The 26,236-nt window shown below is 35.0% G+C and overlaps 1 protein-coding gene across 2 annotated transcripts; it reads left to right on the top strand.

The window, feature by feature from the left end:
* Positions 1-2: 2 nt before the first annotated feature.
* Positions 3-19,060, top strand: LOC123546762 (programmed cell death protein 6-like). Of its 2 annotated transcripts, XM_053551012.1 has the most exons (7): positions 3-165; positions 598-695; positions 12,936-13,388; positions 14,767-14,894; positions 16,782-16,856; positions 18,149-18,223; positions 18,685-19,060. In XM_053551012.1, exons 2-7 carry the CDS (start codon positions 687-689, stop codon positions 19,043-19,045), a joined length of 1,101 nt encoding a protein of 366 aa, XP_053406987.1. In that variant the 5' UTR covers positions 3-165; positions 598-686; the 3' UTR covers positions 19,046-19,060. The 2 variants fall into 2 exon arrangements, with proteins under 2 accessions (XP_053406987.1, XP_053406988.1); XM_053551013.1 differs by lacking the exon at positions 598-695.
* Positions 19,061-26,236: the final 7,176 nt, after the last annotated feature.

The raw sequence follows: 26,236 nt of genomic DNA, 5'->3' as shown, positions 1-26,236 counted from the left end.
TGATTTTACCACAGGGCTTTGAAAACACGTCCACTGGCATAATGCGGATAAACTTGTTTGTAATTCAATACTTGATGAAATCCTAAACTACTGTCATAGTTTAGAGTCTGTATTTTAGTGTCATCAAATCTAATACAGAGAAATGAAAACCATAGGAGTATAATGGTAATAGATCTATAATATGCGTTTATTAAAAATCTTAGCTCCTAGATTTAGATAGTAGCATGCACAGCCAATGTGCAAAACTCCAACATAGTATTATTTCCCTTTATCAGTACTGTAGAAAGTAGTTATTTTGGGTGTATTAAATAATGGTAAAACATTAAAGTCTTGAACAAACTGGACTGGACCTTTAGTTTGATTTATGATTATCTTACTGTCATCAAACTATCACCTATTCAAACTAGTGGACAATATGAAAATTTCATGGCTTATAGATCTACGTTTAGGCTCCTATAATACATCGTTGTTCTTTATATACTTTTCATAACCCCGTATGAATTTTACAGTTTTTCGAAGCAAACATCAAAAATACTATTATCAAAGATAAACACTAGGCTATAATATATATTCCCATCTGTCACTGGTATTTTGTAGAACGTCGAAAAGAAATCGAGAAATGCACACTTTTGATTTTGCAGTGTCTGCAAACACCATATATTTTGTATAATAGTGACGAAATCTACATGCATCAGGTGAGATTTGTATTACTTTCACATTCGATGTGTTAATCTAATGAGATTATATCGATTTTTTCTCTTAATAATTCTTTTTAGGAAATGGAAATGCGGTTAAAACACAAAATTAGGTATTCTAGAACAATTCAAGACAATTTTCACTGTAGAATTGTTAGTTCTTATTGAATATATTCTTTTACAATTGAGTTAACTGAGTAACACTGTCCTGTATTTTTAAAAAATATTTTTACCAAGACTGAGAATTTGAGAGCTTTTAGACGCTGATCATTTTAAGGCTCTTCCCTACTGTGTTCATCTGTTTGTTTCTTTTAATCTTGTTGTCTCATTATTTTACTTTGTTTATGCATTTCTGTGTAAACCTTGGTCATATGTATTTAGGATTTCGTTTTAATAGATTGCTTCATACTAGGAACGTGGTAATTCCAATGCGTGTTTGTCTTTGTTTTAATATCATGTAAACAGCGTTTGTTTACTGAACAATAAACTTTTGTCTTAGAGCAAATTCTTTCTCCCTCTTTCTGTTAAAAACTTTAACTATTGTTATAAAAATTGTTTCATTCGCTGATCCGTGAGACTAAGGCAAACTGTTTGCGTGCGTATTTCAGAATGGTACTTATTATTATAAGAAATTTCTGTCAGGACGTTATATGTTTGACTTAGCCGAGTATTACTGAAAACAATCTAAATTAATAATCATACTCGAAAACAATCTAAATTAATAATCAGTATCATTTGTATTCGTTCAAAGTTTGGTCCACAGTTTTCAAACATGTCGAACGACTTTTTTTCAAAAGACAAGAATGTCGATGCTTATCCATTTATTTCAAATAAAGACTTGTATTACTCAGAAAATATTTGACAATATCGGTAGTTGATGTGTCCGTTTATCTTATTATACAACATACGGTCTGACAAAAAGAATATTACCTTATTTTTTATAATATAACACACTAGTCTATTTATATCTGCATTGAATGAGTGAATAGTAAAAGGCTGGTCGTCATGCTCCCTTCCTATTGGATTATTAATGCGTCATTAACCTTACGGAAGTTATATCTATGGAACTACTAGAGTTACTGAACAAAAGGTGGCGGATACATACCAATCGAATAGTATATTCAGTTCCTGACAAAATTAGGTTGTTTATGTAAAATACGCAGCGTACCAAAGAAAAAGCAAATGATACATCATTCTCAGTTGTTGTGTGTCTGGAGACCAACCTTCAAAAATACCTTTAATTAAAAAAATACAGGTGTATTCCGGTTATAGAAAGTGTATTCCGGTGTATTCCGGTTTTTAGGTGGATTCCGGTTTAATGTGTGACCCCAATTAAACTAAGCCAAAAATATAACTGTCACCTCCTCATGTCACTCATTATACCAGATTTCATCCATAGCATGGAACTACATTTTGGACTACTTCACATGTAACATAATCTGGTTCCCTGTCCAATATTGGTGCCCATTCAAAATGGCTTCCAATTATTGGATCAGGTAACCACTAAGCAAAATAGCCAAAATTGTGGCTAACAGACTGCGTCGTATAATAATATTTGAACAAAGCTGATTCCGTAATCAAAATATATACCAGTCGAGCACCTGAATAGCTCGACCAATGAGATAGTGTCCTAGATTTTACCAACCAATGAAATCGTATCCTTGTTTCCAAGGTAAATAAAGAATGACATATCGACAACAACAACATGAAAACTTTTTCCCTCGATTCATTCGGAAAAATTTGAATTTCTATGACGAAAGTACTTCATTTCGTTGTATTTTATGCATGATCATCAGAGAAAAACAGAACTTATGCCTCAAGTAATAATGTCTTTGTTCAACAAATGAAGAAAAGCTCAAACTACCAGAAAATGCTGCCCAAAAAGGGACACATTACCGGTACGCACATTTAATAAATACACCCCATTTTTTCCTACTGCCACCACAGCCCCGTTTTTCTTTAATGAATAAATTATTGTTACAATTTATTTAAATGATTGTAACGAGCACGTCCTGCCTTTTAAAATCCTAGCAGTAAAGTGCATTCTAGCCCCACCCCCCCTCACACACATCTACATCTACATGATACTTCCAACAATCATTAACGATTATGACTGGAAGGCACACACACCAAAAAAAAAATAGGCATGCCAGTGACACATGTTGACTGTTGTCAGTCTTGAATTTTGCCCAATAAAATTTATTATATTACATATTTACAAGTTTTGTCTTTTCAAAATAAATTCATTGATAAATGTGCAAAGTCAAAGCTTGTCAGGTTGTTCATGCATAAAACAGTCCTAACATTTATAATCATCATAAATTATATTTGCCAAAATGTGACAAAACCCTTATTTATTTTCATTTATACCTGTAATAATTCCCCTCCCCAGTCTCCTTCAAAACAAAACCAGGGACTTGCAGTTATAACTTGTCTTCAATACTGAATGACCATTCACTTGAAAATGCATATTTTGCATAAAATGCCAATTAAATGTTCATGTACTATTAAATCACTCTCAACTAGAATCACTAGTCATGATCAAATACACCCATAGCTTAATTTATGTGTGTCATGCATCTTCACTACAGGAATGCATGTCACATGAAGGCTGAAGACTGACAATTTTCAATGGAATGCAGTTTATCATAATGTGATACCTGCTATAAGGGCCACATTCAGTATTTTGGTTTATGAAGTTGCAAAGTTTCTTGAGGATTCCAAGCATATGACCGCTTGGAACATTGTGTAAGCATACCTGAAATGGTGCAAACTGACTTATATTTGAGGCAGTTTGAGCATGAGTTTTTTTTTTTACAAAATGTCACAAGTAAATTTTCTATATAAGCAACTTGACTAAGGTGATGGCTTTGACAGTCAGCAATAATAAAGAGTAATGTAAATAAAGTTCTGTGAGTGATTCAATGAAGCCAGCTGAACTTTTGTCTAAAATGATTGATGTATTAATTTTAGGCTGTCAAAAATCAATGCTTTTTGTATTTTGGCCCCTTTCAGATCTGCCCATGCTTCCCTCAATAAACATCACAGTGAGATGTGCACTTACAGCACAGCTATAACTACTGAACAAATTTTGCAGTCTTGACTATCACTTCAAAGAGTATTTTTCTTTTATATTTTTTTATTCATTTAATAATTATGACTTGGCCATATCTAAAAGATTTAACAAAACTGTCTCTAGACAGAATGTAAGTCAATATGTCAAAGTAAAAAAAAATGTTTTTGTATATTTACAGTTATTTTCATTTCAGTTACCTATAATACATCTATATAGGTACTTTTAAACTATCTATCACAAATATTTGGTACTTGTACATTTTTAAGTTAAAGAAAAGCAACAATAATTTTATTAAGGTACATAATGCAATGAGGACAGTCACATTTTATGGTGTGAGATCCCTTAATTGTTATAAAAATGTATTGAGACAATAATGTACATTTTGGTGATTAGTATGCAAGTATATGATCTTGAATTTATCATGTACTGTATATTAGTCTTTCATATTGTCCTTGTACCAACAAATTATTGTGTGGGAAATTTTGAGAAAGCCTGTTATGTTTTATGGTTATCTATATTATTTCTCAAAGTGTATACCAAAACAAAATTGTACAAAAATACACAATTAATGACAAAAAAAACCACAATGTTTTGTAAATTGGAAGTCCAAATAAATATTTCTCATATACAAAGGCTTAGACCTCACATATAAGTTGATTTCCTTTTTGTGAAATTTGGAGACTCAGTGTTATTTCAAATCAGGAATTTTTAATGCTATTTACTCTGGAAAAAATGTTTTTATCAAAATAAACTAAAACTATCTGTTTGAGATTTTTCTGTATGAATAAATAGCACTTTTGGGTAAAATTTACTTTTATGTTGCTGTGCTGAGCCATGATATACAAGAAAAAAAGGACATGTCAGGAAAGGACAAACAGCAAAGTATGAGCTTAAAGTAGTATAATTTTCTGAGTAATTGTAAAAAGTCTTTTATACCTATTCAATAAACAAGAGGGCCAAGATGGCCCTAGGTCGCTCACCTAAGAAACACACCATAACAGCGTAAAACATGTTTGACCTAATGATTTCATGGAAACAAATATTCTGACCAATTTTCATTAAGATTGGACCAAAAAATTGGTCTCTTGCGATAAAACAAGCATTTTCTTAGATATGACCTAGTTTTTGACCCAAAATGACCCATGTTCAAACTCGACCTAGATTTTACCAAGGCAATCATTCTGACCAAAATTCATGAAGATCAATTGAAAAATACAGCCTCTATCACATACACAAGTTTTTTCTTTGATTTGACCAAGTGACCTAGTTTTTGACCTCAGATGACCCATATTCAAATTCGACCTAGACTTCATCAAGGCAATCATCCTGACCAAATTTCATAAAAATCAATTGAAAAAAAAGCCTCTATCGCATACACAAGATTTTTCTTTAATTTGACATAGTGACCTAGTTTTTGACCTCAGATAACCCATATTCAAACTCGACCTAGATTTCATCAAGGCAATCACTCTGACCAAATTTCATGAAGATCAGTTGAAAAATACATCCTGTATTGCATACACAATGTTTTTCTTCGATTTGAACTAGTGACCTAGTTTTTGACCCCAGATGACCCATTTTTGAACTCGGCCTAGATTTTATCAAGGTAATCATTCTGGCTAAATTTCATGAAGATCAGTTGAAAAATACAGCCTCTATTGCATACACAAGGTTTTTCTTTGATTTGACCAAGTGACCTAGTTTTTGATCCCAGATGACCCATTTTCAAACTTGGTCTAAATTTCATCAAGATAATCATTCTGACCAAAATTCATGAAGATCAATTGAAAAATACAGCCTCTATCGCATACACAAGGTTTTTCCATGATCTGATCTAGTGACCTAGTTTTTGACCTGAGATGACCCATTTTCGAAATCGGCCTAAATTTCATCAAGGTAATCATTCTGACCAAAATTCATGAAGATCAATTGAAAAATACAGCCTCTATCGCATACACAAGGTTTTTCTTTGATCTGATCTAGTGACCTAGTTTTTGACCCGAGATGACCCATTTTCGAAATAGGCCTAGATTTCATCAAGGTAATCATTCTGACCAAAATTCATGAAGATCAATTGAAAAATACAGCCTCTATCGCATACACAAGGTTTTTCTTTGATTTGACCCAGTGACCTAGTTTTTGACCCGAGATGACCCATTTTCGAAATCGGCCTAGATTTCATCAAGGTAATCATTCTGACCAAAATTCATGAAGATCAATTGAAAAATACCGCCTCTAACACATACACAAGGTTTTTCTTTGATTTGACCCAGTGACCTAGTTTTTGACCCGAGATGACCCATTTTCGAGCTCGGCCTAGATTTTATCAAGGTTATCATTCTGACCAATATTCATGAAGAATAATTGAAAAATACAGCCTCTATCGCATACACAAGGTTTTTCTTTAATTTGACCTAGTGACCTAGTTTTTGACCCGAGATGACCCATTTTCGAACTCGGCTTAGATTTCATCAAGGTCATCATTCTGACCAATATTCATGAAGATTAATTGAAAAATACCGCCTCTATCGCATACACAAGGTTTTTCTTTGATTTGACCTAGTGACCTAGTTTTTGACCCCAGATGACCCATCTTCGAACTCGGCCTAGATTTCATCAAGGTTATCATTCTGACCAATTTTCATGAAGATCAGTTGAAAAATACGGCCTCTATCGCATACACAAGCTAAATGTTGACGGACAGACAGACGACAGACGCTCAGGTGAGCTAAAAATGGGGAAAACTGGATTTCTGTGAAACCAGGCCTATTCCTACATTCTTACAATTATATGGAGTGTGGAGTGTAGCAGGCATTTTTTTCAAACTGGAAAATATATAATTTTTGAAAACATTTTGGCACAATAACCTTTAAATTTCACTCAGAGTATATATTAACTGTTTACATAAGTAACAGATTGGTCAACACATTCTGGTGTTCTCCAATGAAAAACTTGCATTTGGTCAATCTCATTTAAGAAACATGTTTAAAATGAAAAATAGGCATATTCTTATACAACTGGCATCAGTTCCAAGAAATCATAGAAAATCCAAAATAATTTTTATGTCTCAGCTGCAAAAAAAGAAGAAAAAAAACCTATTCCACTATTTTCCATATACTACATACTCTTATGCATTCCTAAGTTTCCTCAAATATGAATCTTTAAAAATTACTTTGCCTGCAGTGCATATAAATTAAAACCAAAATGACTTATAAAGGGGAAAAAAAATGTTGTTTTTTTTTTAATAATAAAAATTATAAAAAATATTGTTTGTTTGCAGTGATCTGATATAGATGCTTATCCCCCATTTCTGCCAACAGAGACATGACAAAAATACAGACAAAGAAAATTCGAGCTGTCAATATTTAGGTTAATAATGAATAAATTATTACATTCTACAGAAATAAGTAAATAGTTAATACAATTTTTTCTGTATGCCAGGGCTTCCTGCTAGGATTTGAACCTAGAATTCTTACAGAAGTAAGTGTGTTTCCTTACACTACAAGAAGTAACCCCATAGCAACACAGACATTTTAGAGCATCCTAACACTTTCATTTATATATAATATAAAAGTGCAATTAGTTCCCAAATCTGCAATAACAGATGATAACTGAAAAGACATATACAAAATGGCCACCTATATTATATATGTGACGGGTGATACTTGTAAATATTTCAACGAAACAAAATTAAATACATCATGAACTGTTGTGATATGTGCTGATAAATTGGCAACACTTGGTAGTATGTACATGTAAAAATAGCAAAATGAACCGCGCCATGAGAAAACCAACATAGTGTGTTTGCGACCAGCATCCGTGCAGTCTGGTCAGAATCCATGCTGTTCGCTTTCAACGCCTCTTGCAATTAGAGAAACCGTTAGTGAACAGCATGGATTCATGCTGGTTGCAAAATCACTATTTTGGTTAGATCTATACATAGATCTCTGAATTCGGCTACCCCTGTCGGGCCTCGGTCAGATAAAATACATGCGATCAGCTGTTTAGATGGCATAGAAGCTATGAATATATTTTGGTCTTCTCAATCTCATGGTGCAGCTGAAATGAAAGTGAATTTTGTTGTTGTTGAACCTATAAGTGTCAAAATTAACAAGAGCTGTCCGTAAGACAGCCAAGCTCGACTATTCGAAATATTGTCACAGAAGCAGGAAATTATTACCCAAAATGTTAAATATCAAAAGAGTTTTAAGTTCAAAAGGGGACATAATTTGACCAAAATACATATCAGAGTTATTGGACTTGATGCTATCAACTAGTTTTATAACCCCGAAGAAACATGTTAGGTTTCAATTCAATATCTGCATTAGTTTTGGAGATAGTAACTTGCATGTAAACTTTAACCAGAATTTTCTAAGTCCAAAGGGGGCATAATTTGTTCAAAATACATGTTAAGAGTTATGGAACTTGACCTAGTGAGGCTGGTAATTGACCTAGAAAAGGAATAAATAAGATTCAAAGCTATATGCCTTTTGGTAATAGCTGTATGTACTTGCACGCAAAACTTTAACCAGAATTTTCTAAGTCCAAAAGGGGGCATAATTTGCCCAAAATACATGTCAGAGTTATGGGACTTGATTCTATCAACTAGTTTTATAACCCCGAAGACACATGTGAAGTTTCAATTTAATATCTGTATTAGTTTTGGAGATAGTAACTTGCATGTAAAACTTTAACCAGGATTTTCTAAGTCCAAAAGGGGGCATAATTTGCCCAAAATACATGTCAGAGTTATGGGACTTGACCCAGTGAGGTAGGTAATTGATCTAGAAAAAGAAAAAATAAGTTTCAAATCTATATGCCTTTTAGTAATAGCTGTATGTACTTGCACGCAAAACTTTAACCAGAATTTTCTAAGTCCAAAAGGGGGCATAATTTGGCCAAAATGAAGGTCAGAGTTATGGGACTTGGTGCTATCAACTAGTTTTATAACCCCGAAGACACATGTGAAGTTTCAATTTAATATCTGTATTAGTTTTGGAGATAGTAACTTGCATGTAAAACTTTAACCAGGATTTTCTAAGTCCAAAAGGGGGCATAATTTGCTCAAAATACATGTTAGAGTTATGGAACTTGACCCAGTGAGGTTGGTAATTGACCTAGAAAAAGAATAAATAAGTTTCAAAGCTATATGCCTTTAAATGATAGCTGTATGTACTTGCATGCAAAAACTTAACCAAGGTGTGACGCCGACGCCGACATGAGTAGAATAGCTAGACTATTCTTTGAATAGTCGAGCTAAAAATATGTTTCATATTTATAAACAAACGGATGCGGTAACCGGATCCCTTGACCCTATGTCTACCGGTCTGGGTATGTTATAATTTACTGGTAATTGCTATTGGGAAAGGAAGTGTCTAGCCGTCCGGTAACCGGACGCCTGGCCTGTGTTCTAGTTACCGGACGACTAGTAAATCCTCAGGGGATTTTCTAGCCGTCCGGTAATTGATTTCTTAATAAATAAGTAATGAATTTATATAGTTTTAAATGTTATTTACTTAAGATATCAATACTTACCTGATTTTTCAATCGATAAAACGAATGAGATCGTGCTTGAATATAAATCCGTTGATATTCTATTTTTTTTTAAATGATAAAACATTGATCGCCGAACGTCTATGTTACTTTGTTTAAAAACTGATGTTTTTCTAACATCCTCAACTTTAATTCTTAAAACACAAATTTATATTTTATTTATTTATTTATTTATTTTTGAAGAATGGAAAGCTTATAAAACAAACAGTTCATTAATTTATTTTGACTATTTTTTTCGAAATAAAAATGGATTAATTATTTCTAAAAGTGTTGAACATCACACTGCCGCTATTGAAATTAGATGTCATTCAAAACAGTTATCCATTAAATAATATTTGAATACTAAAATATGAAAATTGTAGGTATTTTTGAACTGTTTAGATTTTGAAAATCCAGTGAAAAAGTTGTTAAAATGTAAAAATTCCGATCCCATAAAAACCAATTGATGTACAGATTTTAATGAGTGACGTCACGGCGATCTCGCCATTAATTGATTTCGGTAAACTTTTGTTTTATCGGCTGAATAATGCAGTGATTTATTGTTTATCTTTAGTATGTATTCATTAAAACTATATAAAAATCATTACTTATTCATTAGGAAATCTATTACCGGACGGCTAGAAAATCCCCTGAGGATTTGCTAGTCGTCCAGTAACCGGACGGCTAGAACGCAGGCTAGGCGTCCGGTTACCGGACGACTAGACACTTCCATTGGGAAAAGCTGAAGTAAGTTATCATCAAAATTGCCTCTTTCCATTTGTTACTAAAGAATCTATACATTTGTATGAAAAACAAGTATCTACAGTATGAGGCGTTAGACTTGAACTTAGATTATTAATTAAATGATTAAATCAATTATTTGGGGACGAACTGTCAAAACAAGAGCGAGTTGACTGGGGGCGAATCGGCAGTATGCCATCATTTACGCATATTTTTATGACCTTCGTCTACTTAACATTAAACAAACAATGAAGAACAGTAAATCTATAACATTTAAATGAAATGGGATTTGTAACTGCCTGTATTGATTTGAAACAAATCTACATTTCGTCAGAAAATAAAATCTCTCGGTAGCTTACCTGGCAGCCGCCGCCATATTTGTTTACCAAAATCCCATCGGCCAATCAGGCTACAGATTAAGGAGGCAGTAAACAGTTTTCTGAGCTTCTCGGCCTAGAGTCGCCAACCTAACTTTCAAAACCTCACACAAAAGTCTGTAACCACACACCTGAAATAAAGATATTGCAACATTAACATCACTGTATGTCTATCGTTACAAACCATCTGCAATACATCTCTAATATCTAGTTTTCTGTTTACAAGACCTGAATTTTGTGCTCTCCCGGTCGCGGAAACTGATGACGAAAAAAGCTAAATTTGCCAATTTTTCAATCGCTGCAGAAAATTCCCTGAAAATGATAGCCACAATTGCTACACTGTTCCGTACTCCAGTAACACTGTAAAATCTGAAAATAAGCTGAAATATATGGGCCCTCCGTACCGTTTTTTCACTATTCCACTTTTCCTGAGGCACCTGCTAAAATGACAACCCCACTTTCAGCTAGCTCAGAGGAAGCATGTATACGCTCCTGCAAGTCATTACGTCATACTATCAAGATCAAGGCTACTCAACTGATTTTCTTTAAATAAGTGAAACTCAATTCTAGCCGCTGAAACTTCAATTCTAGCAATTATTATTATTTAGAAGTTCAAATATGCACTTCATTCCGTAAATTGCCTCTTATTTGTAAATTTCACCCGGCCAATTCGACACTAACAGCTCAAAACTGTTTACTGCCTCCACAGAAGTCGCTGGAGGTTACCTGTCGTACTTTTTTGAAGTTCGCAGGGGACCAGTCTACATGTAACACTGAGTAGTCACTTCCGGTTTGGTGTAATCCGTCCTATAGTGCAACAAAAATCAATACGAGATAAATGCTTCCTCTGGAAATACTAAAAATTTTAAAAAGTAAACAAAATCCTGACCATCTGTTGGCATGAATTGGGGAAATCTTACCTTGCATTTTCAGAAATATCTCTGCCACAGTTGGGAAAAAATAGTATATTTTAGATTGGGAAGTGGCCTTATACAGGCCTCTGTTATATAAGAATGAAAAGCCCTGTCATAGTATTCAAGTGCAAGGAGAGTAGTCAAAATAATTTGACAGTTAGATTGTTTTATATTTGTGATGGACAGTCTCACAGAATCCCCATTTGATACATGTAAGTTTCCTTTAAATTTATCTCATATTTCGCATCAAAATCAGCATTTAAACCCAAATCAGGGTCATTGGAAATTTCCTCCACTATATTGGTCTATCTTGTGTTTGACGTGAATGGAGATATTGCCCATAAGAATAAGAACTCAATATTTCCTAGAATCGTGTCTAATTTGTTGGACTAGCAAGGAGAGGAGCACAGAGACTGCTTAAACCACATCCCACCCCACAAGTCCTGGCTGCTAAAGCTTGGAGGTTGTTCTACACCGCAACTGCACTCAGAAAAGATGAAAGCTCGTAGTTCTGGTTTTTTGCCTGTGGAATGCATGTGACATGATTCTCATGGGCCTGTATAGGGAAGGCTATTAGCCCATGGACTTTTGTAAAACACAAGTTTAGTATAAAAATATAGCATGCTTAAACCCAGGGGACTGCTGAACATTAAATTATTTCAGTTTTTTGTATATTATGTAAAGTGTCTGGGTTTGGGTTTTGCATCTTCTTGCCTCTTGATTTGTACAAAATGTTTTCAAATCATGACCCCCGGGGTCAAAATTGACCCCACCCCAGCGGTCACTTGATTTTACATAGGAAAATCTTCAAAAATTTTCTAAAAATAAACCAGAAGGCCTAGATCTTAGATATTTGACGTGTAGCATTGCCTAGTAGACTTTACAAAATTTGTTCAAATCATGACCCCCGGGGTCAAATTGACCCCGCCCCATGGGGTTACTTGATTGTACATAGAAAAATCTTCAAAATAAACCAGAAGGCCTAGAGCTTAGATATTTCATATGTAGCATTGCCTAGTGGACCTCTACAAAATTTGTTCAAATCATGACCCCCGGGGTTAAAATTGACCCCACCCCAGGGGTCACTTGATTTTACATAGGAAAATCTTCAAAAATTTTCTAAAAATAAACCAGAAGGCGTAGATCTTAGATATTTGACATGTAGCATTGCCTAGTAGACTTCTACAAAATTTGTTCAAATCATGACCTCCGGCGTCAAATTGACCCCACCCCATGGGGTTATTTGTTTAGCTTTAGCAAAGAATTTTTTTCAAGAAAGCAATTAAACTCATGTGAGCGATATAGGGCCATCATGGCCCTCTTGTTGAAGTATACCGGTAGGTAGTCTACAGGCCTTGGATTTTTTAGGACTGGTCCTGATTTTAGGTTTTCGGCTGTATGAATTTCCTTATATAATTTAATTAAAAACAGAAAATTTCGGGTTTGAAAAGGTACATTTTCAGGCTTTTGTTTTTCGATTGAATCCCAGGCTTGGGTAGAGCTATCGAAATCACTCATCAGATAAAGACTATGGCCATCCGTAAATTCAGACAATTATCTTGACAGTTGAAATAATAGTTTATACACTTCTATATTATAGGGAGGTTATGGAGCACCTCAAGGTTACCAGCAGCCTGGTGCACCACCAAGTAACCAACTTTACGGTCAGCAAGGTCAGGGCGGGTATGGTCAGCAACCACCACCACAAGGTTACAGACCACCAGGGCAGTATGGTCAGCCTGGACAATATGGCCAGCCTCAGCAAGGACCCCCTGGTCAGTATGGAGCACCAGGTCAGCCTCCTAGGGGACAGTATGGTGCTCCTTCAGGTCAAGCACCACCACCTGGACAGTACGGTGCTCCAGGAGGGCAGTATGGTGCTCCAAGTGCACCCCCAGGTCAGGGGTATGGAGGACAACCTCCAGCATATGGTCAGCAACAACAGTATGGTGGGTATCAACAGCCAGGGTATGGTCAGCAAGGAATGGGTGGATTTGGAGGACAGCAAGCCCCTCCTCCTGGTGTTGGTCAAGAACTCTGGGGATGGTTTCAGGTAACCATCATGTTTCTTTTTGTATTTGCTCATTTAAACTAGAGAATCTGTCATAATGTAACATCCTTAACTAATTTTATTGAAGCCTTGTATAGATTTTCATTACACTAACTGATCTGTTGTACCCTTTAGCAACCATTGATTTGTTCAAACGGAAAAATAGTAGGTGTCCCTAAGAATGAGTTCACCAGTGCATTAAGTTTCAAAGTTGTATAATACTTGTCATGTTTTTGTCCAGTTGAAATTATTATTAAGTTTTGATTGATACGTTAGTCACGTTGGAAGTTTGTCTTGAGAAATTCTCTGGTAAACTTTAAGCATGATTTTGCTACATAGCAAACAGAAAATGTCAGTGTTCATAAGCAGTAATACCCCAGGCTCATTCAGTACATTCTTTGGAAAGGCATAAGATAAACAAGGTTTTGGCACAGTTCATTGTACCCCCTGACAACAAAGTTGTAAGGGGGGGTATACTGGTTTCAGGTTGTCTGTCTGTCTGTCCGTCTGTCCGTATACGCAATCTTGTGCGCACCATTTCTCCTTATCCCCTTGACAGAATTTAATGAAACTTCACACAAGTGATCAGTACCAACAGTAGTTGTGCATGGGGCATGTTAGGTTCTTTTAGAAAAAAAATTTGCAGAGTTATGGGACTTTGTTTTTTTGTTACTATACTATATACATAGACACAATCTTGTGCGCACCATCTCTCCTCATCCCCTTGACACAATTTAATGAAACTTCACACAAGTGATCAGTAACGACAGTAGTTGTGCATGGGACATGTTAGGTTCTTTCAGAAAAAAAATTTGCAGAGTTATGGGACTTTGTTTTTTTGTTACTATACTATATACATAGACACAATCTTGTGCGCACCATCTCTCCTCATCCCCTTGACACAATTTAATGAAACTCCACACAAGTGATCAGTAACAACAGTAGTTGTGCATGGGGCATGTTAGGTTCTTTCAGCGACAAAAATTGCAGAGTTATGGGACTTTGTTTCTTGTTAACATACTATGTACATACAGTCTGCATATGCAATCTTGTGCGTGCCTAATCTACCAAACCCTTACACACAGTTTAATGAAACTTCACACAAGTGATCAGTACCGACCCTAGTTGTGCATGGGGCATGTTACATTCTTTTAGATAAATATTCTGCATAGTTATGGGACTTTGTTTTTTGTTACTATACTGTATACATACAGTCTATATACATACAGTCCACATAATTATGCAATCTTGTGTGCGTCAAATTGCAATGTACTGTGTCAGTGCATGCAGGGGGTACATTCATCACCTTTAGTGATAGCTCTAGTTTCATCTGGTAGATACTGTACTGAGAGTCACTGAATACATTTTGTATATAATTCAGGCAGTAGATGCAGACAGAAGTGGCAAAATAACAGCAGACGAATTAAGACAGGCATTACACAATGGTAACTGGACTGCCTTCAATCCCGAGACATGCAGACTGATGATAGGCATGTTTGACAAAGACAGGTAAATATGTGGCACGATACTGCCAGCATGGACCTCTGTGGCTGGGTGGTTAATTAAGGTCACTGACTGAATCATTTGGACCTCACCCTGACCAGATCACTTGCCCCTCACTGAAACCTCGCTTGGGGTGTAGAATTCTTCATTTGAGAATGTCATCCAGATGGCTTCCAGAAGGTCGGTGGTTCCAACCAGGTGCCTGCCCATACCTGAAATAATGCCCAGAGAGAAACCTAGGGTCTTTCTGCACCAATTGCCATAAGGCAAATTTTGTTGTGACTTTAAACCGAACAGAAAATACCTGGTAATAAACTGCCTGCAATTCTTGTGCTTAAAAAAACATGTCAGTTTATCACTTCCTTTCGTTTATCTTTAACTTCCTGCATACTAGTTAGATAGAAGCAGCAATAGATTAGTAGCAAGTTTTTGGTGAATTCCTCAGCAAGGCAGTGTTTTCCATGACAGTTGACTAAAGGCATTATAAGTTAATGATCATCCGCCACTGTCAAGTGGGGATGTTGCCTGTTACTTGCAGAAATTGATATAGTCCTGTTGAAAAAATCCAGTTCCAGTTTGTTTGCTGTTAAAGGACATATTTTTGCTGGGTCAAAATTTATCAAATTTGACACGAGTATTTTCGCAGTGAAATTGTTAAAAAAGTTATTTGATCTATGACACTAGTACCTTAAAGATCTATCACTATTAATTGTATGGATGTCTTAACACCTATTTACATGTAAACGTGGACATCTCTATACTTGTAACAATTACAGTTGTAGAATCACGGCTTTACATGTAATCTACATCCTTGAGCATAGATGTTAATGTTTGTTTCATTAAACACACTCCAAACACAAAAGTTATTTTATAGGTTCTGTATTAAACATATATGTGGTTTGTTCTATTTGTCTTTAAATAAAAGTATCTCATAGTTGTTACAGAAAACATAGAACATATCAGATTTTTGTAAAATTGACAGTTTCCATTTGATATGTTAATGAAGGTTTGTGTAATGAAGAGATTTTTGGGTGTCTTTATGGTTAATATTTACACGAGGATTAATGTTTGCGAGGTGAGGGATCTGGCAGATACAGCGAAAATTCAACCCGCGCAAAAATTTATACTTCTACAGTATTAACTGAAAAACTAGTAATAAACAACATTTAAATGCAATGCAGTAAAAACGAAGTTTTTGTGTGACATTTACCTTGAAACAAAAAAACTGGTTTCCAGTCAGTAAGTTCACCAGTGGTCAAACTTTATAGAATGGTTGCATGTGATCACTAAATAACTCTTATTGCTTTAGGGATTATTAAATCCAAAGTCAGTGTCACAGAGATTGAAAACAGTTCTTTTATGAATCAGTGAATGAACTATCAAATTTAAAGCGATGATTGCCTGTGGTCATTAGATGATCCGTATTGTTTTGGGTGTCTTTATTTAAAGGGCAAGGTCAAAGTGACCTTGAGACTAAAAATGGTTCTGATCACAAGGTAGAAAAAGATTGGGCCCTGGGCCATCAAACTTCATAACATTATTATGTGTGGTTTGTAGATGACACCTGTCATTTTTAATGGGGTGGTGCGGGGTTGGGGGCAGGAAGTGAAATGGTCATTGTCCACCTAGAGACTTAAAATATGGTAGGTTCTATAGCTGGAGAATGCTTGATACTGTTTTCTCTTCTTGTTGAAGTCAGAAGGTCAAGGTCACAGCATACATGAGGCTGAAAATTACACACCCAGTAACATGCTGGGTGGAGGGGTGCACATGTGTTTTACAAATACCTCTTCCTGTATTTACCATAACCACTGCATACGATCTGTAAACACACAGAATGTTTTATTTTTTTTTTTTTTTTTTTTTTTACATAACCCTTTGTTTATCTTTCAGGAGTGGAACAATAGATATACATGAATTTTCAGCATTATGGAAATATATCCAGGATTGGAAAAGTTGTTTTGACAGGTGAGTTAGTAGAAATAAAAATATCATACGGAAATTACCTACATAATGTAGTAGAAAAGATACAGTAAAATGGCACAAAATTTTGTAGTATTAGTCAAAACTGCTGTTTTATGTTCATGTGTACTTGATAATGATGTTTTGTATTCATTTCTGTAATTTAAAAGATTAGAATTATTGTATTTTTGATTTTGATCTCATTTTCAGGATCTAAGCAACCACCAAATCCAAGACAGATAATAATGATTAAATGATGACTTAATTTACAAGGTAGCCAGTTATAGGCAGGGAGGAAACTTTTTTAACTTTAAAAGATACACAAAAGCTGGGTACTATGATTTTTTTAAGACAATTGGGAGTGAAAGGAGGGCGGGGAGGGGAGACTTGCATTTGTTTTTGTCTGTATGCCAGTACGACTGGATGTCCATGGGAGGAAAGTAACACTTTACTGTTCAAAAGTCTTGCCACAAAGAAGTTGAAATAATGAAAGCAGACAAATTAGTACAAAATGGGCAACCATTTTAAAAACTTACACCTTTTATAGTACTTGAGATAAGAAATTACGCAAAAAAGGGCATAACTTTGTGAAATACAAAATTTGGCGAAACTTGCATCTGGGAACTGGGTATTTCATGCCATAACATCACAGTGAACAAGTGTGTAAAGTTTCAGTCTGTCCTTACAAATGGTTACTGAGATACCAGCGTACAAAAAAAACCTTAATCAAAAATTGCTTAGTAGAAAAAAGGAGTTGTATGTCAGGTTATGATAGTGAACAAGTGCATAAAGTTAACCTATTCCGACTGGTGGTTACTGAGATACAAGCTTACATTTATAATTTAACTTGATAAAAGGGCACAACTTTGTAAAATGATTAATGAAATCTGTGCAGTGCATATCAGGGCATCACTGTGAACAAGTGTGTAAAGTTTCAATCCATCCATACTAGTAGTTACTGAGGTACAAGCTTACATACAAAACCTTAAGCAGTTTGGATGCCAACACAAATGCCGACAAATAGATGATTGCAGCAGCCCTACCTATTCTTTGAATAGTCGAGCTAATTAATCATAAATAATGCATGTCATACAAATAAGAAATGATTTAGTATCTAGATTACATGTATGTATGTTAAGACAAAAGATGAAAAAGAATGTTTCTTTGGTAAGGAGAAAATGTTTCAAAAATCTCCCTTCAGTGTATTTTGCAGTGTCCCCTTTTGTAATAAATTGTAAATGAAACAATATATAATATGAGTAGAATGACAAGTTATCAGAAGTTTAACATACTTTCAGATTTGATACAGATCGTTCTGGAACTATCGACGCAAGAGAACTCACTACAGCATTCCAGACTTTTGGATATAATTTGTAAGTACATGCTAGTACAGAATTCTACATAAATTTGCATTTTGAGTAACTATTCAGTTCATTAATCTCACAAAATTAGTATTTTTATTTTGGCGAAATGGCAGAAAAGTATCCTCTCGGAGAAGCGAGTATTTTCATCATCTTGTATACAGTATACATCATCATCGTCATGTCTTACGATGAAAGTATGCAATGGTATGTTAGCGTTATTAGTGCATTTTGAGTAGGGAAGGTTTTTTGGGGGGCATTCATTATAGTTCTGGGCAGTATAAATGTTAAATGCCTTGTTCTTGAGGGAGCAACTGATTACTAACCATTGTTTCAGTCTTAACTCTTGAAGATAGTGCAAAGTCAGTACATCATGTTAATTCCTTTTAAGATTTAGTGGCTTCATAAATGTTTGGTTTAAACAGGCATTTTTATGAGTATGAAAAATAATTTAAAACTGTTATCATTTTCAGATCTCCACAGTTTTGTGATCTTGTGATACGAGTATTTGACCGTAAAGGTGCCAGAAACATACAGTTTGATGATTTTATCCAAGCGTGCGTGATGCTGAAAACTTTAACTGATAAGTTCAGAGCAAAAGACCACCAGCAGAATGGGACTGTCAGAATCAGTTATGAAGAGGTATTGTACATTATTTATCCCCCCGCCAAAGGCAAAGGGGATATTAGAAATGCTCTCCGTCCGTCCATGCTTCCGTGCGTCCGCAACGATCTTTGTCCGGAGCATAACTCCAAAAGTACTGGAGGGATTTTCTTCAAACTTCATACACTGATAGAACACATTGGGAGGAAGTGCAGTGTGCAAGAACAGTAACTCTACCTTGCCTATTTTTTGAGTTATTCCCCTTTTTCATATTTTCTTAAAAAATTTTGTCCGGAGCATAACTCCAAAAGTACTGTAGGGATAACGAAAACCTGAGTTATTAGATTGGGGAAGATGTCGGTCGGTCGGGCGGGCGGCGGCGGCGCGTCAAACTGGTGTTTCTGGTCAATAACTTTTGTTTGGGTAAAGATATTTGAATAAAACTTGGTATGTATGTAGCTTATATCAAGACAAAGGCTGGGATTGATTTTGGGGTTTCTGGGGTCAAGGTCAAGGTCACTGTTACTTAAAATAGAAAAAGGGTTTCCGGTTAATAACTTAACTTAGGAATGAGCTATCATGATGAAACTTGGTGTATAGAAAACTTATATAAAGTTGTAGCTTGGGATTGATTTTGGGGTTTCTGGGATCAAGGTCAAGGTCATTGTTACTAAAAATAGGGTTAGGGTTAGGTTAGGGTTAGGGTTAGCATATCTTCTACATGCATGGAGGGATTTTGATGAAAGTTGGCACAATTGTTCACCATCATGAGACGGAGTGTCATGCACAAGAACCAGGTCCCTAGGTCTAAGGTCAAGGTCACACTTAGAGGTCAAAGGATACAAGAATGAAAACTTTGTCCGGAGCATATCTTCTTCATGCATAGAGTGATTTTGATGTAACTTGGCACAATTATACACCATCATGAGACGAAGTGTCTTGCGCAGTTCCCTTCTTTAGAATTACTTCCCTTTGTTGTTACTATAAATAGCTTATATTGTAACTTTTTCATTACTAGACATAGGGAAAAATTGAGACCACTTTTCTCTAGTACAACATGCATGTTACATCCAATTTTGAGGTGTATTTTGACCAATCTCTACCTGGTAAGGATTTCTGTGTGGACTTACAATTTTTTTTTTTGTATTTTTTTTTAATTTTATTTTTTTTTTTATTTATTTTTTTTTTTTTAGCTCATCTGTCACAAAGTGACAAGGTGAGCTTTTGTGATCGCGCGGTGTCCGTCGTCCATCCGTGCGTCCGTCCGTAAACTTTTGCTTGTGACCACTCTAGAGGTCACATTTTTCATGGGATCTTTATGAAAGTTGGTCAGAATGTTCTTCTTGATGATATCTAGTTCAAGTTCGAAACTGGGTCACGTGCCTTCAAAAACTAGGTCAGTAGGTCTAAAAATAGAAAAACCTTGTGACCTCTCTAGAGGCCATATATTTCACAAGATCTTCATGAAAATTGGTCAGAATGTTCATCTTAATGATATCTAGGTCAAGTTTGAAACTGGGTCACGTGCCCTCAAAAAATAGGTCAGTAGGTCTATAAATAGAAAAACCTTGTGACCTCTCTAGAGGCCATATATTTCACAAGATCTTCATGAAAATTGGTCAGAACGTTCACCTTGATGATATCTAGGTCAAGTTTGAAACTGGGTCACGTGCCTTCAAAAACTAGGTCAGTAGGTCAAATAATAGAAAAACCTTGTTACCTCTCTAAAGGCCATATTTTTCATGGGATCTGTATGAAAGTTGGTCTGAGTGTTCATCTTGATGATATCTAGGTCAGGTTTGAAACTGGGTCACGTGCGGTCAAAAACTAGATCAGTAGGTCTAAAAATAGAAAAACCTTGTGACCTCTCTAGAGGCCATATTTTCATGAGATCTTCATGAAAATTGGTCAGAATGTTCATCTTGATGATATCTAGGTCAAGTTCGAAAGTTGGTTACGTGCCATCAAAAACTAGGTCAGTAGGTCAAATAATAGAAAAACCTTGTGACCTCTCTAGAGGCCATATTTTTCATGGGATCTGTATGAAAGTTGGTCTGAATAATCATCTTGATGATATCTAGGTCAAGTTCGAAAGTGGGTCATGTGCCTTCAAAAACTAGGTCAGTAGGTCAAATAATAGAAAAACCTTGTGACCTCTCTAAAGGCCATATTTTTCATGGGATCTGTATGAAAATTGGTCTGTATGTTCATCTTGATGATATCTAGGTCAAGTTTGAAACTGGGTCAACTGCGGTCAAAAACTAGGTCAGTAGATCTAAAAATAGAAAAACCTTGTGACCTCTCTAGAGGCCATACTTGTGAATGGATCCAATAACAACTCAAAACAACTAGTTGTTCCAAAAAACAGAACTGCGAGGTACGGTGATCGTAGTTTTTCATCAGCTTTGCTGAATTTATGGAATACTCTTCCGGCTACCTTTAGAGACGCTAAAAGTTTGGATGCTTTTAAAAATTTATTGAAAAAAAAAAACACTTTTTCTTCATGGTCTATTGAAACTAGCTTTGCACTGGAAAACAAGCTGTTGTATGACTGTGCAATTAAAATTATTTACTGTTGTTTATTGTTCTTTAAAATATCTAGTATAATTAATATGTAGATAAAAAAAACTTCACAGGTCGCTCAACACGACAAATACGAAAATGTTACAGGCTCGGTTTGATTGTAGAGTCAAACTTGATTCTAGCTAACTACCTTTTAATGTTAAACTATTTTAAAATATATTTTTTGGTGTTGTATTGTATGTCCATATCATTCTGTACAGCGCTATGAACGTGTATTTCATAGATGAAAAGAGCGCTATAAAATCTGGTAAATAATAATAATAATAATAATAAGTGAATTCTCTATCATAAAAGACGTTGTGACAAGTGTATCGCAATTACAAACTTGTACTAAAGGCGAACTTGTACTACATGTCATCTGAATCTTTAAAGAAATGTTACACAGCCTTTAAATAATTTTATACCTTGTCAAAGCACACACATTCAATAAGTAAAATACAGAAAATCAAAAATGGTGTTTATTATGATCAATTATTTGTGAAAACTGTAAAAACCTTTATCAAAAGGACACAATGCAAAAGGCACAAAGTACTGTACATACAAAATGTAGCACAATCACTAATCACTATGCTGATCTGAGAAGTATCCGTGATGGAGTTGGTTTCTTTATCCTACAACTTGCATAACTGTCACTTTACCGGGAAAGTTAAAGTTGTTTAAATATTAATTGTGTCTGCTGCGTCTTTTAAAATCAATTATAGCAGTGAAATAATTTTCAAAATCTCTTTGAAAATAACAAAGTTATGAACATTTAAGTATTTGATCGTGTCATTTTAAGGCGATTCTTGGTTTCATTTCCCTTAATAGAAATATTTCGCTCGACTTGACATCAGCTGGAATATTATAGACGTTGGATTGTGATGTAAATGTATAGTTATATATACATGAAAATGACAATGCAAGCTAGAGATTGCTTTCAACTTTATATAACCTTCTCCATTGTGAAAAACTATATATGAGCCGTGCCATGAGAAAACCAACATAGTGGGTATGCGACCAGCATGGATCCAGACCAGCCTGCGCATCCGCGCAGTCTGGCCAGGATCCATGCTGTTCGCTGACAGTTTCTCCAATTCCAATAGGCTTTAAAAGCGAACAGCATGGAGCCTGACCAGACTGCGCGGATGCGCAGGCTGGTCTGGATCCATGCTGGTCGCATACCCACTATGTTGGTTTTCCCATGGCACGGCTCATATGATATTTATGTATTCAAAGTCATTATATGTGTATTGTTGTTACTGTTCACCATATAGTTTTGTATTTGTATGTCTCATAGGCTTCTTAGCCTAATGGATTTATATGAAATTAAAGCTTACAAAACTTTTCTTCATAATTATACCATTTATTTAGCTGTTATTATAAGGTTTGTAATTTCAGTTCGTTTAATGAATACAAAAAGATCAGTGATTCCGTCTGTATGTCTAACATGCAAACATATGTTCATAGGGGGCTGCGTTCTTCGTATTGGATTTTTGTCTTTTTAGCTCTCATTTACTTTTTTTCATAATAAGATATCAGCTTCATTAGAACGATACACTTTTCTGGAAATTTATAATTTCATAAAATGCATTATTGGAAATACGGTAATAACTACGTTGTGTATAATAAAAGCCATGCTATTTTATGTACAATATTTCCTTACTTGTACTAGATCTATAATTTTTAATTCCGAGAAACACATGGAAGGATACAAATCTTTAAGGTAATGTGAAAACGTGGCATGATTGTTCCCATGTTAGGTATAATCTAGTCCCGGAAGGCGAGATAATTATGTTAGAATTTGCGTAACACGGCCATTTACGTTGACAGGTATTGCGTATTCGCTAGACTGTGTAAACAACATTAGTTTGTCAGTTTAAAATCTTGAAATATACTTTTTGAGCATTTTCCATATATATTAGGATACCGTCAATAACATAGATTATAACGATATTTTGATATGTCAAAGGTATTAGCAATGATATACAGCTTTTCTGCAGTTTGATAGCAACTGTCGGCTTTTGCAGTGCCTTCAAAATCTATCGTCATTTAATGTTAAGGCAGATTTCGTGACATTTTGACTGATTTAAAGATGTCAGTGCCACCCATTTAAAAGTAATAACATAACCTGACTAACACCATTGTAGACTATAGAATAACGACAACGTACAACCACAAAGAAACAGAAGAATTACGACTTTTTTCAAGAATGAATTGTCAGATATTTAAAATGATTTTGTATTATTTTTTTTAAATATTGATATTAGTTTAAAAATATTATTCCCAGGTTTTGAATCTATGATGGACTTCTGTAGGAGCTGATCATTCTGAAGATTTGCAAGTGACATCCATGACAGTTTCGATATTTAACTTGTTTTCTTTTTATTTAAATTATTCAACTAGAGCTTTCTTCGAGTTAGAGAAATTTTCCAGAATTCTCTTAACTTGTTTCCGTCTGTAGTAATCCATCTTTATCATATTCGCACATATTCAAATAAAAACGGAGACAATTTCCATTCAAGACATCAAATACGGATTAAGTTAAAGGCTATCTCCTGTATTAACAAGATGGAAAACGATGAAACAAATTGTATCTAATCTTATGTGAACTAGAACTTTCTTTATTCAAATAAAACATCATCTTTTGAAGACTTAGACACCACATTGATTACGGTTGATCCGTATTATGTCATAATTGCAGTATAAGGTTGCATGTAATGTTTCTATATACCGAACACTGTATCATTGACTATAGAACTACATTTGAGTAAATTTTCTATATACTAGGATAATGTACGTATTTCTATAAGAGAGGCCTTTGCCGTATAAGTAAATTTGATGAATCTATTGATAAAACATTCCATTTTCCTTTTTTTTTCTGATGTTAAATGTTCAGTAGATGGACGAGTTAAAACTCTAATAAAACTGAAATCTTCTGTGCTTTTAAATAACATGTAACCGTACTGTAAAACTTATAGAATGCGATTTAAACAGACAAATATTACATGATTCTTGTTTCGTATCAAGAGAAACCTCTGATGTCTTGTTTCTTCTTTTGTTCTCGTTCTTATACATTTCCTATGACGACAATGTATGCTGCATGCTTCGTTAAACATAAAGTTAGAACAAAAGAATTTGTCCTAGAAAGGAGAGACGTTAATAAATTCTTTTGAACATGAAAATATTTTCATGTTCTGAAATATCCCGCTCTGTATATCTCATGAAGAACACAAAAATGTAACGTATGGCGTCTTTGAATATGAAGGAAAAGGTATTGAAGGAAGCAAACTCATGAAAAGAAATTGACAAAAGTGTTCCGTTAGCAATATAATGATTTCCCTACAGGCAAGCTAATCGTGTTAATATCTGTGTAACTCGATCGCTGGTACTGCCAAATATTGAAGCGCAGAATGGTAAAAGAGAAACTGCACTTCCAGTTATAATTGTACAACTTTTAACAAATGTATAAGATATTGTATATAGAACCCAATGATTAACCATTACTATACGTATCTGTTGTTTAGAAGCACTTGATGAGCATGTAATAAAACGAAACAGTAAGCATACATATTTAATGACATAAAGTAAATAGAGACATCTGCTTTCAGAAAAAGAATGATTAATTATTACTGTCATTGCCGTCTGTGCTTAGCAAATGCCTATTCATATAAACGGCTTTTATTTTCTTTTTCTTTTTTTTCTAAGCAGTACCTATCCACATGAAGCGATTCAGCGATTATTCTGCTTGGTTGAGTTCCATCTTTCCGAAAGATCTTCTTATAGATTCAATAGTCTGTTTAGGATCATAATTATGGTGGCCGTTAAATGATGTGTCCGCGTACATGGACTCGCCGTCCTTTTTTTTTTCGTTCATTTGGGCCATGGAGTCAACTCAGTTATTTGTATAATAAATTTTGCGCTTAGGTCGGTGCTTTCATGTGAGAAAACCATCCAGCTGGCTTACTTAACGTCGTGTGCCCGTCCGTGATGAAATAATGCAGGGAGGGGCACCTATATAGGTTCTTTCTCCATCATAAAAAGCTGGAATGGCGTAATATTGTGTACGTGTGCCGTTTAACCCAATAACAACAAAAATAGGTTGGTGCTAGGTGCGTGAGTGAGGTTGCATATTTCATTACCCCACACGAACAGACTCATTCGAACTCTGCTTTTTTTGGTTGCGTTATATGCGTCTAATGGAGCTTCTTAGTAATTGTATTTCCTCTATTGTATAAAAATAAAGTGATGAAGTAAACGGTTTTGTGTCTTTTTTTGTTTTGGTCTCTCACCATCTTTCAACGGTATTTCAGTTATAAAACGGCGGACAGTTAACCCCACTAGTGTTTCTGACTTCTGCACCAGTACAAATCTTTTCTCCGCAAGTAAATGCCAAGTTCCAAGTTCTCCACATGAATCAAAGGTGGATGGCGAATGATTTCAGCCACAACGTCATATTAGATTGTCACGGAGAACATATGTCTCGCTTGGGAATCAAATTTACGACTCCACGATCCGTAGATCTGTGCTCTCCCTATTGAGCTAAGCGGGCGGGTTGAGGTAAGTGGTTGCATATATACGTAAAAGTATTAATCTATATGAAAATCAATCACTGTATAAAGACGGCCCTGGTTTCTACCAAAGAAATATGAGAACATGTTCAATGAAATAAATTATATAATGTCGAATTATTACCTAATTTAGAGAATTTTGGTTTTATGTAAATGGAAGTATCAACAAAATGAAATTATTATAATAAGTCTGGGACTCCTAAAACAGCTACATTATTACATCAAAATAGTATCCAAAAATATTTTGATACATTGATTTATTTCCCCATAACAATACCTGAATATTATATGA

The sequence above is a fragment of the Mercenaria mercenaria genome, chromosome 9 (genome assembly GCF_021730395.1).
Source record: "Mercenaria mercenaria strain notata chromosome 9, MADL_Memer_1, whole genome shotgun sequence".
Classification (NCBI taxonomy): domain Eukaryota; kingdom Metazoa; phylum Mollusca; class Bivalvia; order Venerida; family Veneridae; genus Mercenaria; species Mercenaria mercenaria.
This window is presented reverse-complemented; position numbering and strand designations above follow the sequence as displayed.